Genomic DNA, 16,960 nt, shown 5'->3' with positions numbered 1-16,960 from the left:
ATATACAAAATGCTAAGCACACTACCAAAGTACAATAAAATATAAAGGTAACAGAAATACCTTGCAAATCTGTTTTTTATTTTAAATATTCTTCTTCTATAGCATATGATCTATATCAAGAACCAAGTATAGCTTCTTATGGTGTAATAAATCTGCTAATTTCAAATTGACAATTTCAGTAGCGTGAAGCTGTAGTCCCAGCAAATAATGTTTTAGCTTAAATGAATTACTATTTAAAAAAAAAAAGAAAAAGAAAAAAAGATCATCACTATACTTTATGATTCTATTATTCTTGAACAGGAATAGATTTATATGTTCAAAATTGGTTTACATCTCTCCAGTTGTAATTTAAAAAATAGTTTCTTATTAGGGGAATATTACTTAGTGAATGAGCAGTGACACTGTCTTCCATTATGCAGAGAAGGATAACCAAAATTCATCACTCCACCAAATAGTCTTATCTCAAAGAAGGTTACCTCATGAATGTAACCCAATGCCACACCAGATTTGGCCAGCAACCTTTGCCCACAAAATGTACATGTTGTCATCTTGCAATTCTTGAAATCTTCAAACTTCAAGCTGGTCATCCAAATATCTCTTTTTATTACCAATGAAACCCATCAGCAGAATTTATCTTTACCTACAAAAATAAATAAATAAATAAAAATAGATTGGTTAAACTCCATTTGGTCCAACAAAAATACCTTCATTCAGTTCCATTAATGTAACAGTTCCTCATGCGAAGAGCCATCCCAAAACTGTAATAAAACCATGCAAAAGAATTATATTGATATCCGTAACCGTAAGGCATAAACTACATCTTCTTATATGAATTAATAATTAGCAGTAAGTAAAAAACATATAAAGAAGAAATCATACAGATTAAAGAGGAAATTCAAAGTCCATAGTTCATCTAGATTAATCCAACATCATTCAAAGCGAAAACCTTCCTCTAATAGAGGGAAAAAGAAAAACAAAAAGTCAACCATGAAACAAAATTGATGAAAATCTTCAATTGAGTAGTCAAATTTCTATGGGGAGTGAAGCAAAAAATCTGAACCACAAATGAGAAGGAAAACAACCTCAACTTAAAACACAAAATTCCTATATCAAAATCAATACACCCACAATACGCAAACCTAAATCACATTTAACACTCAATAAAGGGACAAGAAAAAGCACAATACAGTAGCGTGACAGTGTGAACATCAAGAGGAAGGAAAAAGAAATTGAGCCACCCAAATTACACAAACAAACTCTCACTTAGAAGGAGAAGAAGATTAAGAAAGAAAATCCCAGGTATTACAACTGAAAGGGGAAAACGCAAGAGATTAGTTTTACCAGTAGTGGTTTTGCCGGCTGACCGGTGGTGGCAGGCTAGTGAAGGCAGGACTCTGTTCTTTCTCTTCAACCGTGTGGGTTTTTAAAAGTTAACTTGTGTGAAGGTGAGGATAAAAGTAATTTTTTTGGCCTAATTGGTTTTTTTTTTTTTAGATGGGAACGTCAAGCTTGATAAGTAAGCTTAATGGGAACTGATTAGAAGGCTGTCACCACCTTGATAACATAAGTAAGCTTCTTTCACACCCTTGAGCATAAGGGCCTAGGCATCCACCCCAAATTTATTATCTTTGACCCCATAGTTTCTTCTCAAACTCAATCTACTACCAATCTAAATCACACACACAAATAAAACACAACAAAAAGAGGGGGATCAATACAAACACCAACATTGTAACACAGATAATTATATAAGTTTCACAGTTAAAGTAAATACAACCACTGATTCTCTCACCTGCTGGGTTGTGTTCCTAGCAACCCTACAAAACCAAAAAAAAAAAAAAAAGCATTAAGTTTTCTTTTTTTCCTAAAAAAAAAAAAAAAAATTTGAAATACAGCAATAAATTTTATAACCATGAACAAAAAAGAATTAAAGATATCAACTATTCTAATTATTTCTCTTTTGATGTTGGTTATCCAACATGTTCTCAGGACCAAATAGAAAATGGGCCACTCAAAATCAAAAAAACCCATTTGCAAATCACAATTTCAAATACAACCCACTATAAGATTCCCCTTAAAACAACCATACATCCTCTGTAATCTGTATCCTGTCTCTTATCTTTGTCTCTCTCTCACGCAGATTTTTTATTTTTTATTTTAACAAAAAAATTCAGCATTGTAATATAAAAAAGTGTCTATCCAATGGTGACACACAACATACGAAAAGTGTTGCTTTTACTGGATTACTCTTAGCACTTCTATAAAACGTCAATTTTCCTCATTAATGGCACAATACAATCTTTTTGAGACATTTTATCAAACACACATCATGCACTATTGTTCCAACCATTCCCTACATATAATGTGATCAAAGAACTACCTAGAATTTCAACAATAATAGATACCATAACACCTCCAAAACATAGTCAAATTAAAATTTCAACAATAAATGACTGTAATCAAGAGTATAGTGGAAACAAACAACACAATAGTTACGGATCCAAAATCCAAAAAACAAAAAAAAAAACTTTCCAATTCCTTCAAAATCATCTATGTTTGTATATGTAATCATAAGGATACGTTTTGACATTTACATTAGTTACACATTGAAAATTAATAAACTGATATATAACTCATATCTAGGAGATGCATAGACACGGGTATAAACAATTAAAAAGAGATTCTTACCTGAGTCTCAGTCTGAGTCGCCCAAATAAACCTGATCTCCTCTTCCAAATCTTGCTTCAGGGCTCACACAAATCGGACTGGTATTATATTTGCTACTTGAGCAAGTTTAGACCAGATGGTTTCTAAGAAGAGAGAGGAGGGGTCGCATGCTATAGGAGTTTTGGGTGAGGATTTGGGGAGAAGGAGATGGTTTCTAAGAATAAATAGGAGTGGTTGCATGTTACAGGTTTTAGTTTTAGTTTTTATAGTTTTTGGAAAAAAATTCAGAGTTGGGTTTTGAGGGAAGGAAAAGGATAGAGATTTGGGTTTTGGGGGAAGGAGAAGGGTAGAGAGATTTTCAAAGTTGGTGGCTTCGACTAAGGTGGAGCGGTTGTGCTAGAGAAGGCGGAGTCGTTGAGTCGTGGGAGAGGAGGACCGATGGTGGTTTGGGTTTGGGTTTCAGAATTATATCGGGGAAGAGTATTTGGTTTGAAGAAGGGGAGTATATATATTTAATTAAAAAAATAAATTAGATTTAAAAATTAAAAAAAATACTGATGTGGAAAATTGTGGAGAGTTTAAAGGCTTCAGTTTTATATATATATATATATATATATATAGATAAATTTGGTCTCTATTGTTATTTTCAACTTGCAGTTACTTTGGTCCTAACAGAAAATGCGTACATGGTAAATGGTGTGCTTCCGTGGCTTACAAAATAATATAAAAATTAATCAAACCTCATTATTTTAATAAATAAAAAAGCCAGCTCAAAAAAAAAAAAAAAAAAAAAAACTAAAATTTGAAGATATAATTTTAACCTGAAGAAAATGAATTAAAAAAAAAAAAATCAAAATTTGCTATTGTTTCTTTCATTTTCTTGCAATCCAAACACACAAAGAAAGAGAAATTGTTTAAAATAAAATGCTGAATATTCAACTTAAAGCACAACAAACCAAATCGCAACAAAAAAAGATGAACCAAAAATGTAGTGAAACGTAACCACAATTGCACAAAGCAACCGTAAAATCTAAATCACAAAGGGCATTAAGAATCAAATGATCCAACAAAAACGAACTAGATTTAAAAAACCTAACAGCAACGATAAGCAAAAATAAGTAAACAGATTTGCCCGAAGAAATTAACTTGGCTTGTAGGCGGCAAAAAGTGTGTTGTGCTGTGCGAGATATACTCATACACAATAAAAATTTGGTAAAGCCTCTTAACTCCGGTGGTTGTCTCTTAATTCAAACACACCAACCAATCTTTGCTTCATCTTGTGGTATCTCAAAGAGAACTTGCTTTTTCAAGCTCTCCGGCGAGCATATCTGAGTTCCAGTGGGGTCGTCTAAGTAGTGAAAACTGTGAGAGAGAGCAGATCTAACCCCTTCCTGCACCGTTGTACGTGGTGGCTCAACCTAGAAACTTTAATCTAGTCTCACAAGAACCACTCAACTCAGCCTTCTACCTCAATAAATCCATCACACATGACACGTCATTCTCGCATCTAAACTCAACTACCAGGGGCGTAGCCAGGAATTTTTACATGGGGGGGCCGATTCGAACCATGAAGGTTGAAATTGACGATGATGAGTATCATCGTTGTATGGATAGTCTATATTTTTAGGTTGATATGGACCTTCTTTGAGATAAGCTCGTTGGATTTCATCTTGTTTGTTGATAGAGAATTCACATATTTGTTTATGTGATCCTGGATCACAATCTATCTCTTCAGATTGAATTCTTGAACATTTGGAGGGGTCAGGGTGTTCATCAGGCACTGAAGTATCAACATTTGTTTCTACAGCCACAGGTATCCTAATTTTTGAATTGCTAACATCTTTTTTCTTAAAAAATGCATCAATTGTTTTTCGTTTGCTCATAATTCTTTTAGCTTTAAGAATATGACTCAAAAATTAACTTGAAAAGAAGTTTAAAAAATAAAATTTTAATTAGAAACTTTTACTTAGTTATATGGATGTTATTCATACTCAAGAAAAAACAAAATTTCCACTATAATTTAAACATACAATCCATTTTTAATACAACTTTAATTAATAATAAGCCCTCAAACAAAAACAAAAATTAAACACACAAGTATTGGTATACAACATAAACCAAACAATTTAACAACACCCACAGCCACACCCACAGCCATATGATATCTAACTAATCAAAAATAGGTAATAAATCAAAACAATTTTACCTTAGAAACTTTGTCTTCACAAAGTGCAAACCTGTGTGGCAATGCCTACTGCCTTTGCCTGACTGCTTCCAACTTTAGATCTTCCCTTCAAGACTCATCACAAACAATCTCCCCATGCCTTCAATCATATATTTCTCTTAAAATCTATGAAAATATAAAGAGCATGTAAATATTTAGGTGTAGATAGTTGAGAAAAAAAAAAAAAAGACACTAAAAAGAGATGAATGTCTAATGCTTAAGAAAGAGAAGAAAACTCACCAGTCACCAAGTTCCAAAACTAAAGCTGATGAAGAAAGAAAAAATTGGTCAGATTTTTTTTTTTTTTTTTTTTCGAACTGTGAGCACAGAGGACTGGAGTTTTGGGGGCTGGTAGGTAGGCAACAGTACCAGTGGAAATGAAAGTGTATCAAAAAAGACAAAACAAAAGAATAAGAAGTAAAGAAAGGGATTCCGTAGGTCAGTGGGTGGATTTTTTGAGATGAAGAGAAAGTGAAGTTTTGTTTTTTGTGTTTGGACTTGAGCAGGCCAGCTTGTTTTATTTGGAGTACATAAGGTGATAAGGCCTAAAACTAAAGTTGGGCTTGGGAGAATAGTTGAGAGTGGGCCATGGGGGGCCGGTTGTCCAATATTGGGGGGGCCCAATTTTTTTTTCTACCTACTCTAATGGAAAAAAAAAAAAAAAAAAAAAAAAAAATTGCAGGGGCCGGGGCCCCCCCAAGCCACTATGTGGCTCCGCCCCTGTCAACTACCATCACAAGTGAACAAATCAAGGTAGCATTTGGCGAGCCAATTTTTTTGTGTTTGGATTGTAAGAAAATGAAAGAAATAATAAGGAATTTTTGAGTTTTTTTTTTTAATAATTTTTTCTTTCGTTTTAAAATCATAAGTTCAGATTTTTTTTATTTGAAAGAGGCTTTATTTAATTTATTAAAATGCTGAGGTGGCACTTTTAATATTTTTTTTATAAGCCACATAAGCACATTGTTTTCCATGCAAGCATTTTTCATTAATAAGTTTGGAGTATGGACTAAAATAAATAACTGTATGTCAAAAATATAGGAATCAAATTGATTGTGATCCGAAAATGTAGGAACCAAAATAGTATTGTATATTGAAAAAATATCAAAGCATCCTGAAAAAAGAAAGGGAAGCCACAAGTAATAAAAACTAAAAAGTACTCCTAAATCCTAATATAAAACATGTTTCCATCTGACTCTGGTATTCCAGTTTAAGTATCTCTCTCTCTCTCTCTCTCTCTCTCTCTCTCTCTCTCTCTCTCTCTCTCTCTCTCTCTCTCTCTCTCTCTCTCTCTCTCTCTCTCTCTCTCTCTCTCCTTTTGTTGAAAAAAACATGTCCCAAATGAGAGAACCACATGCTACGGGATCTTTGTCAAATATGGTGAAATATTTGACAGACCACATGCTAAAACTTGTCACTACAAAATGCATGTGCAACATAACATGTCATTGGTCATTTGTTAGGGGTCTGTTTAGATATCGCTTATTACTGAAAACTGAAAACATTGTAGCAAAATAATTTTTAAATGTATGAATAGTGCTGTAAAACCCAGTTTTGAAGTAAAATTTACTGAAATCCGTTCTTGTGAGTCTCGTGAATAGTGCACGGGACCCATAGAAAAAAAGCAAGCGGTGCTGGGTTTTCCTTTTCAGTGCTATCCAAACCCAGCCTAGTTCACCCAAGTAGGCCATGTTGTTCATCTCTTTTCCGCAGCTTGTCATTCAATTAAACCAAAATTGGGTTTTCTCTATTATCTTTCTCGGGGAGGCTTAGTTTAGCCCATTTTGCTCGCAGTGTAATTAAAAAGAGGGCAACAGCTTGGCTGGAGAGGCCACAGATCAAGCCAATCCACAAACCCTGTATAACATAATGCACACAAAGGAAACATTACAAAAAATTTGTAGTTGATTGTTTCTCAAATTTGTGAAGAAGAAAAATCAAATTTTGTACGTCTAGCAAGACATGTTTAACTGATGTGTAGATACTTTGTTCATAGTATCATGTTATAGGCTCACCTTAGCTTGCAGTTTCGTCTTAAATCCAAGGACGCATGCAATTGGTAAACCAATGATATAGAAGGTCGCCAAGTTAACATAAACAGCCAAGTGCTGCCAACCATATCCTCTGGCCACCCCTGCAGTGTCAAAACCATTAGCGTTGAAACTGAAAATGTAAATTTGTAATGATGAGGTAGATAGAGCGTATTGTAGAAAATTGTATGATTCAGACCTGAAATGACAGCTTGCACTGAATCAATGAATATTGAAATTGCAAGCAGAGGAGTCATTGAAGCAAATTCCTTAATGATTTCAGAGCTATCACTGAAGAGACTAGCCCATATATTGTGACCAAATGCAATAGCCAAAACAAGTGTGACCCCAACAAGGAGAGAGAGCTTTAGACTCACACCTATGGCATTCTTTGCCCGGTTGGGATGGCCTGCTCCCAACTCATTTGACACTCTTGTGCTGTCATAATAAGTTAAATTTTTTCAATATTTGGAACATATGGGAGAAAAGACAAAGTTTTGCTCCAAACTAGTTTGAAGAATCTCTTCCAACAAATTATGTGGCTTTTAGAGACCATCCACATGTACTTAATCACAGGCCTTGTTAAGTCTTCTTAACAAGTCACATGACTATTAAAAAATTCATGTGATTAAAAGTACATGTTGATGGTTATTTCAATCATGGCATAAATGGTGGGTTGGAGGAATTTTCCTTTTTAAGTTTTGTCAACAGAAAAGGAAATGCAGAGCTTAAAAAGATAAGACAACTTAAAGTGAAGGTATTATACAAACTAACCTTGCAGCAGCACTGAGACCATATGAGAGCATGTAAGCGATAGCTTCTGTATTCATGCTGAAGTTTTAATCCAATAGAGAATTATTAAAGCAAAATATCAAGTCTACAACTGATACAGCTAGGGAAAATGACCGTGAAGCTTACCACATAGCAATCAATGAAGTGGTTGTTTTTGAGTTTTGTAACAATCCCGCTAAGAGAACCAGAATCTCGAAAGCCCAGTACTCCAAACTGACAAAATTTTCTAATTAGAGGACTTGTGAAAGTTATAAGGTCATGACTGTGCTTATGATACCATGTCTTAGGGCTCAACTTATGTACTGGGGTAATTTTGGTCATAATGCTAATTTCAGTATGGACTGGTTTCTTTTAGCCTGTTTAATTTGAGATCAGTTTGGAATTTCATTTGGCCATGGTCTATCACTAATATAAAGAAAAATTTCTGAAATTCAAAACACTTCATCAATCATTGGTGAGTGTTTAGTTCATATTTTCTATCTTAACAAGACTGCCTCATATTTTTTCATTCTAAAATATATTCTCATATCAAAATAAGCTATGTTTTTTTTTTTTTTTTTTTTTTTTTTTTTTTTTTTTTTAATTATTAAAAAAAAGCATAATCATTAAGAATAGCGGACACAATAGAATTAAAAGCACACTTACCATACCATTGCTGCAGAGAGAAGGGCTAGTTTCAAGCTTGGAAGAATGTATTGGAATGATTCCAATGAAAATCCCCCCCATGTATGCTCAAATTTCTTTCTACAAGTCACATACATGGCCAACATAAGGACTGATAGCCATAATGAAACTGAAGCTGCCAATAGAGCTCCCACAAAACTGAGAGATGTCCTGTGTACTAAAGCATATGCAATGCCAGTATGAATAACCAGTGGTAGACCTGTGAATATGACCAGGGGCCACAAAATAGATTGTGTCTGAAAAAACCTCAAGATGTTTTGCAGGAAGCCATATGCAAATAATCCAAGAATGAGAAACCTTATATAGTGAGCAGCCGTCTTTGCAATCTCAATATCTTGATGGAGTAAGATTAGTATAGGTTCTGTATAGAACCAGATAATGGCTATGATGATAGAGAAGAGGAAGGATACGATACAAGAAGCTTGTAGATAAATCCCCAACAGTCTATATACTTTTGCTCCAAATCCTTGCCCGCAAAGTGTCTCAAGTGATCCGCTTAACCCAGTCTAGAATGAAAAAACAAATAATTATAATGTAAGAGTCAACTATGGAGTATCATTGAATAGTTAGCCTTCAATTGAAACCACAGTTCGGTTCGGTTTCGTTTTGGGTGGACAACGTCAATTTCGGTTGAAACTATTGGAGTAGCAAAATGTCTTAACCATGAACCAGAATAACAAGTATGGCAGTGAATTTCTATCAAAATCTTCTTGGGCATTCCAGAAGGAATCCTAACAAGTATATCTACTCCTAAATACTCTAGCTTTAAATGGTGGTTTATTTGGATATTTTGAAGTGAAAAAGAGGTTGAGGCAAAAGGATCCTTTGTCCCCCTACCTCTTTGTACTGATTATAACGGTTTTCACAAGTTTCATATTGCAAAAAAGAGCAGGATGGAATGGTTTCATGTACCATCCTAAAAGTAACAAAAGTGAATCTGTTTTCACCTATGTTTTGTTGATGACCAGTTGTTTTTTTATGCTGCTAACAAAGATTCTATTGAGGCTAATAATCAGTTTTTAGTAGAGTTCAAGGCACTGTTTGGTTTGGCAACTAATGTGGGTAAGTTTGAGGTCTCTTTCTCAGAGGTGTCAGCTGAAGTTAAAGACTTGAGAGTGCCCTTTAGTTGATGGCATCAGTACTATTCAGTACTCAAATTGGGCAAGCATTTCATTCTCTGAAAAACTTTATGGAGCAGAGGTAATCAATTCATTCTTGTGGAATGGAGCTACTGACAAACCCTATGCTGCCAGGATTGCTTGGTCTGAAATCAATCCTCCTCAAAAAGAGTGTTGGTTGGGTCTTTGCAAGAACATGGCTGCCATTATGTGGTCCATTTGGAGGCTATTTGCAACATTAGGTTCTATTTGGGAGGTTACAACACTTGACGGATCATGGGGTTGGAGAAAATCCTCCATTTGTTGAGATAAAAAGTGGGAAATGGAGATCAAATCCTTTACTAACATTACAATTGGAAAATTTAATGAGAATTTATGTATGACACTGACACTGACACTGCCAGTACCAGTATATCGTCAGCTAAATTGTTTTCTTTCATGCCAATTGGACAATGGTATGGCCACCAGCCAGGTCAGAAAAGTTGGTATGCATGTATTCAAGATAAATTGTTTGACATCCAAATTGCATGCTTGGATAAGTTGGAGTGAGCTAACACTTTCTAAAATTTCACTTTTTTATTTTATTTATTTTCCTAGCTTAAATTTTAAGCAAAATAAGCTGTTGAAAATAACCTCATCCTTCACAAGAAGGCTGTTTGATTGAGCAAACCTCAAAATAACTGGTGTAAGATTGTATGGTTTACAAATAATATCCCCAAGCACTCCTTTATTTATTTGGTCGGCCATTCAAAGCAGGCTCTCCCCACTAAAGATAACCTTGCTGTGGATTGTGGTCTCTGTTGGAGCAAGCCGGAAGCAAGGGACCACTTAATTATTTTTTGAGTGCTCTCTCTTCGAGAGCACAAAACGTGTCTTACCAACGAGTCTATTAGGGATTGGAACTCTGAAATGGTTTGGGCTGTGAATAAGCTCGAAGGTCACAATTTCCAGCAAGGTTGTTTGTAAGCTTGTTTGGTGTGGGATTGTTTACACATGTGACACATGGGCTGATAGAATTTCCTAGAATCAATGAGAGAAGGATGAGAACAAAATTTTAAAAACAACTTCAACATGAATGAGACCCACCACTTTTTGTTTAAAAAAAAAAAGAACTGGTTTTAAATTGGTTTTCCAAACAGGCTCATATGCACTCAAGATCAGCTGGTGCAAAGAGTTCTATTCGAGATTGTCTTGCACAAAAGAAGAACATTAAGGATAACAATAGTCAAAGCAGAATTCTTTGTACCCTTTGGATCATCATCCCATACTCTGTGTTTGATTTTAGCTGTTAGTCTAGCCCCCTTTTGTGTTAGTATTTGCTAGTGCCTAGTGGGTCAGCTTTGGCTGCAGGTATAGTTTTGCTTCCTTCTGTGTTTTCTTGTTTTGTCTGCTCATGCAACTGTATCACAGTGCTTTGATCATGAAATATTTTCATTGTTCATTAAAATAAATTTAAAAGTAAGAATTATGTCACTTCAATGGTATGTATGATCACCCTCATTTGGTCTTAATCATTCTCATGGTAGATTAAGAGCCTGTTTGGTTGGAATAAAAAAGTGAGATGATAAAAAAAATTGGTTTTTCCTTGTGTGTGTTTAGTTGTAGAGATGGAAAAGTGAGAAGGTGGAAAACTCTTTTGTTTGATTGAAGAAAAAAGTAGGAGGATAGAAAATTTAGTTTATATAAATTGACTAATATATCCTTGTTACATAATAGGTAAGAAAGAAATTTATTTGTACTCATTAAATAATATAAAAATTTACATTACACATAAATTTTTATTATTTTTCTTTATTATTATATATAATATAAATTTTATGGGCAATAAAAATTGTATTATGTGTTAACTTTGCTGGGAAGAAAAACGTGGGCAACAAACTTTTGAATATGTAAGTTCAACAATTTATATATACTAGGCAGAAAAGATCTAGTTAAAATCGTGGGCAACATCATAAAAAACATGGGCAAAATTAATATTGCTAAGCCAAAGATTTTAACTTGAGTTAATACTGGGCAGAAAATTAATATTGCTAAGCAAAACAAAAAGAAAAAAAAAACAAAAACAAAGAAAATTAAGTTGAGATTATTACCGATAGAAGGAAAAAGAAAAAAAGAAAAAAAAGAAAAAAGATGTTCTAATTATTACCGTTGAAGTGTGAAGATGCTTGTAAAGAGGAGTCTGAGAAGATTGATGATGAGAGTTGAGAAAGTGGGAATTAGGTGGGGTAGGTGAAATTGTAAGAGCAAAAAAGGAGGGTTACTTTTGTGTCTCTCTCAACAGACATTTCCACCCCTATTTTCTCTCCATTTCGAAGAGGCAAATTTTGTGTCGGCCTAGGTGAAAAATGCCTAGCCCCACCTAAAAATTTTCTTTCCTTCCCTCCTTACCAAACAACACACAAACCTATTTTCTCTTCTATTTTTTCTTCATTATTTTCTATCCATCATATTTTACTTTCAACCAAACATACCCTAGACTCTGTCATGAACTCAATACTTTTAACACTACATTAGAGGTATATTGTTAGAATTATAGTTAAATGATTAAATTTACTATTTTTAAACTGTTTAAACTTTTAAGACCATCTATAATTTATTAAATATTATTCGAGGTTGGTATCGCAGGACTTAAAAAACAAGAAACATAGCTCCAGTCATGTGGACCTTCAGTTTTTTTTTTTAATTTTTTTTAAGCTATGGCTGGAAATATCACTCTCTCTTTCATTGATTTTTTTTTTCTTTCTTTCTTTCAATTTGTTTCTCTCTTTTGTGGTGGTGATGGGTTTTGTGCTAGTTGTGGGTGGGGTGGTAATGGGTTTTGTGGCTGGTTGTGAGTGTTGTTGTGATGGGTTTTGTGGCTGGTTGTGGGTGTGGTGGTGATGGTTACGGTTATGGTTTTGTTTTTTTTTTTTTTTTTTTTTTTTTTTTTTTTTTTCTTCGAGCTGGTAGTGATGGTGATCATGGTTTTGTGGGTCGGTGATATATGGGTTCTCTTTACTTTTCACCGGTGGATTATGGTGGTGGTGGATCGTGGATCGCAACTGAGATTTGATTCGGTTTTGGATCATGGATCGTGGTTGGATTGCTGTTGATAATTTTTTGTTTTGTTTGGGTCTTAGTTGATCTGGTGTTTTTGGTTGATTTGTTGGGTTTTGGGTTTGTGATTGGGTTTTGATTTGGGTTGAGGTTATGGGTTGTGGTGCTGTGGTAGTGGGTTTTGGTTTTTACAGTGGGTTTCTGATGGGGGTAGTGACTGGTGGTGTTTGTTTTGGTGAGGGTGGGTTTTGGTTGTTTCTTTTTGGAAAAAGATAAATACACAGAGAAAGAGAGGGAAAGAAAGAGAGAGGAAGAGATGAGATTGATAATAAAAAAGAATTAAAAAATAATATTTTATTGAAGAGGTAAAAATTATAAAATCTTTGCTGTAGGAAAACTAGATAAATAAAAGACATGAACATGATAGAAAGAGTTACCATGACAGCGAGGCCTGTGACACCTGCCCACGAGTTTGCAAGAGTTGCACCGGCAAGCTCGAGCTCACCAAGGTGGCCGGCGAACATGGTAGATATTAAGGTTATTAAGTAGGAGAAAACATTGGTGAGAAGCATTGGTAGGGAAAACAACAATTGGGTCTTGGCCTCTACCACATCCAACACATTCTTACAACACCCTCTATTTGTTTCTTCTTCTTCACTGTGATGGTGATCGCTAGCCTCTAACGATGGTGTAGCATTATCTGAACTTGTGTTTGGTGACATATTTGGTTTAAGAATTTTTGTTTTTCTTCTACAACCTCTTCTCCATTAATCTTCTTAAATAGTAAATACATGTCAGTCTTACTAGGATTTTGACGGATTGAGATTAGGTGTGTATGGTACATGTTGCTCTGTACCTATCCTTTATTTGGGAGGAAACAATGAAAAAATTTCTAACTAAGGCTTACAGAGATTGATCAAACTTTCCTTTTATTGAGAAATAATTTAGAAAGAGATTAAATTCTACAAGGATGGGGTGTAAAACTTTACACCATCCAATAAGTGATTGTCACATCAGCATTTTACTTAAAATTCAATACATCTTACCACACATAATAACATCTCAATAAATTCTCAATTTGGTTAGATTTATATATGGGTATTAGAATTGATTGAGTGTGATTGTGTTTATTTTTAAATATGTAATAAGATGATGTGGCATGTGGCATGTTGGGTAACTCATTTAGAGATACTTTATAACTGCAAAGATAGGTGTAACTTAATCGACTTTTTTTAGTATCTAACAAAAATCTTCAGGATTTAATTATTCAAATCTCTTTCTCCATGGTAACTTAGAAGAAAAAAAAATCAATGGATTTGAAAAATGCATGTGGCTATGAGGAAAACCGTTATTAAAAGACATGGGAATAAAGGTCCTATTCCGTGATAACTTCAATTATTTCCATCCACTTAATTGTACAATGACTTCGATTAATACCATCCACCTAAAATGAGGGAAAGTGAAAACATCGTTGTCAAAAAAAGTTACATTAGATATACACCACTATAAGTTTCTTTAAAAAAACCTTCTCCCCTCTCTTCATGTGTGTGTTAATACTTAGTATTCTCAAAAAAAAAAAAAAAAATTTACATTACTATTGCAGTTCGCATGTAAAATGTTTGCATTTGCACAAAAAAGATTTAACACCAATCATATGCATCAATTCTTTGTGGACTATTGGAGGATTTCCTATAGTTTGAAATCAGAAGGCCACAAATCAAGAGTTTAGTTTTGTTTATGACACTTCATTTTTGTGCTTAGGAAATAAAGGTTTTTTTTTTTTTAATCTTCTTTCTCTTGGAAGTTTTTATGCTGTGTTTATATCGGTTCCCCCACCCCCCCAATCTATTTTGCGTTAGTATAAAGTAGAATTGCTTAGTATATTATTTTAAATATATTGATTTTAGAATAAGTATAATTTGTGTTTAAGAAATTGAGAGATGTTATGGAGGAGATTTAGGAATTGGCTTTTGCAATTATGTATAGTAATGGTAAAAGATATTGATTGATGGGGCATAAACAAAGGGATTTTTGAATCCTCTGTCACAAATGCAAAAACAAAAGTCGTTATAGACGAGTATCACATATTATATTTACACAATTATATATAACCATATTTGTTACTACATGACAAAATTGTCACAAAACTTGTTGTATGCATATGTTCTCTTTACACATGTTATTTTTGTGATTTTATAACTAACTCCATGACAATCCGCTCATTTACACCTACACCATAAATCAACTAAATGATTCCATGGTCTAACCCACAAATGGATGGGCCTCTGAACTTCCATTTGTTTTCCAACGTAAATATATTGCTATAAAATGCAAAGACTCCCACAAAACAAAACCCCACACATCACAATTTATAATTAAAGGCTACAAACAAAGTAAAGAAGCAGAGTGCAAATGGGTTCAACCAAAGTGGTAGCCCTGCACCTCATTGCCATGGTTGTGATGTTTGCTGCTTGTGTTGAGCTTGGGGAAGCTTATTATGTGTATGATGTTCAATGCTATAAGGCTTGCTATCCTAAGCGATGCCTGCCAAACTATGGCTATTCCAGATGCGATATATACTGCAAAGGATTTTGGGGTGCTGGCCATTAAGGATGGCTAGAACAACAAAAAGCTATATCGGGGAGTATCTGTGAGTTTAACATATATGAAAATGATCAGACACTACTCTTACGTCATAATTAAACTACTTATTATGCCTTTTATTTTCTAATCATTGTTGGAGAAATTTTAATTAATTCTAAATTTGCCTACTTTTATTACTTTCTAAATGCATACCTGGATTTACATTTTGTGGTTTGAAGACGAAAAAGGTAAAAAAAAAATAAATAAAAAAAAAATTACAATTTAAACATTGGACCAAACTAATGAGGAAAAGAAAAACTCAATTCCCTCCCTACTTCACTTTATGGCGATGACACCTATTTAATGAGGAAAAGAACAAGGTAGTTCACCAACTGGATTTTTTTTTTCTTCAAAATAACACCCATTTTCAAACAATTTCATTAGTTAGCATTGTTTCCAAACTATTTAGGAAACTAACATTTTGAGTGTCTTAGACTCGAGTTCATTGTAGCAACTCAAGTATCAAAGGCTCACTTTCTATGAAAATCAATGTGGAAATCGAGTCTCTAAGACTCAAGTTCCACAAATTCACTAAGAAGAAGGCAGAGATCACAAAGAAGAAGGCAAATCAACAAAGAAGAAAGAACCAACAAACCCAGATCAATCAAAAACAACGAACCCACTCCTCTGCTCTCTGAACTTCCATGGCCAAGCTCCTTGGCTCTTCCTCCGACCATCATTGCCACTATGGGGGGTTTGAGGACTGAAGAGGAATAGATCATGGAATGATTTGCGTAAATCAATCCAAAGAGCTCAATAAACTCCGAGGATTTCATTATCCCGAGGATGAAAGTAGAAGCATGGGGCATTTAGTATCTTAAGAAGGACCATGGAGGGGGGAGAGAGCCATAGTGGTGGTAAAGGATGTGAGAAGGAGCTTCTTGAAAGAGATACTTCCCACCTCCGCATTGAATGCCCTATACCAACCATATCAGCTGTGTTAATATGGAAATGACACCTAAACAATAACTTCATAGCTAGTAGCCCCTTCTACCACTTTCAACAGAGTTTGATGGCACAAGTGTCTTGAGAAATGCTTTGAGGCATACAGGCGGAGGGTTAGGATGTAAGGAGGAAGGGTATAAAAAGAAGATAACATCTAAAAAAGAAGGATGGATATTATTTTCTCAAAGAAATAGACAAAGAAGAAAGTGAACAGTGTATAATTTGATCTAGAACTTGTAACACTCATAAATAAGAAACTAATCTTTGGACCAACCCGACGAGAGTATTACTTCCAATCACTACTTAAATTTCTCTTTTCTATCACTCTAATCTCTTCGGCTATATCTCAGAACTTAGTTTACAGTTGCACTTGAAGTACTTTTCTCACTCTCTTAGAAATTTTATTGTTTGGGCTTGGTATAATGGGTAAGGTACCACTGTTCTAAGTGGGCTTGGGCCTTTATTTGTTGAGCACTTACAGCCACCATCGACGATGGTCCGATCTCTAGCTCATCTCTCTCAACCCAAACCAAAACCATTTTTGTGATTTGTGGGTTTGTGGGTGTGGTTTCTGCTGTGGGTGGGTGATTATGGGTTTGTTTCTGGGTTCTTGAGGTTGTTTTTGATTTGGTCTTTGTGAGTTTGTTCTTGATTTGGTTTGGAGAAAAAGTCTGGCCTTTGGAGAATGAAGAACAAAGGAAAAGGAACCAAGGAAAAAGAGCAAGGAACTCGAGTTTCTAAAACTTGAGTTCCATCGAACTCAAGACTCTTGCACTCAAGTTGCTACAGTGAATTCGACTCTTACAAGCTCGTGATGTTAG

General features: G+C 34.6%; 1 protein-coding gene and 1 long non-coding RNA gene across 2 annotated transcripts; both read right to left on the bottom strand.

Annotated features, from left to right (window-relative positions):
* Nucleotides 1-274: 274 nt before the first annotated feature.
* Nucleotides 275-3,132, bottom strand: LOC115984069. The gene is made up of 4 exons (XR_004090353.1): nt 2,689-3,132; nt 1,793-1,817; nt 705-758; nt 275-640 (listed from the first exon to the last, which is right to left on the bottom strand). It is a non-coding gene; the product is annotated as an uncharacterized LOC115984069 (long non-coding RNA).
* Nucleotides 3,133-6,545: 3,413 nt separating this feature from the next.
* Nucleotides 6,546-13,273, bottom strand: LOC115985296 (protein DETOXIFICATION 19-like). Its single transcript, XM_031108251.1, has 7 exons — nt 12,989-13,273; nt 8,359-8,903; nt 7,840-7,926; nt 7,696-7,752; nt 7,121-7,359; nt 6,907-7,025; nt 6,546-6,748 (listed from the first exon to the last, which is right to left on the bottom strand). The coding sequence occupies exons 1-7, from the start codon at nt 13,271-13,273 to the stop codon at nt 6,617-6,619; spliced, it is 1,464 nt and encodes a 487-aa protein (XP_030964111.1). The 3' UTR covers nt 6,546-6,616.
* Nucleotides 13,274-16,960: the final 3,687 nt, after the last annotated feature.

Source organism: Quercus lobata, chromosome 4 (genome assembly GCF_001633185.2).
Source record: "Quercus lobata isolate SW786 chromosome 4, ValleyOak3.0 Primary Assembly, whole genome shotgun sequence".
Taxonomy (NCBI): domain Eukaryota; kingdom Viridiplantae; phylum Streptophyta; class Magnoliopsida; order Fagales; family Fagaceae; genus Quercus; species Quercus lobata.
Note: the sequence above shows the minus strand (reverse complement) of the source record. Positions and strands in the feature narration are given on the sequence as shown.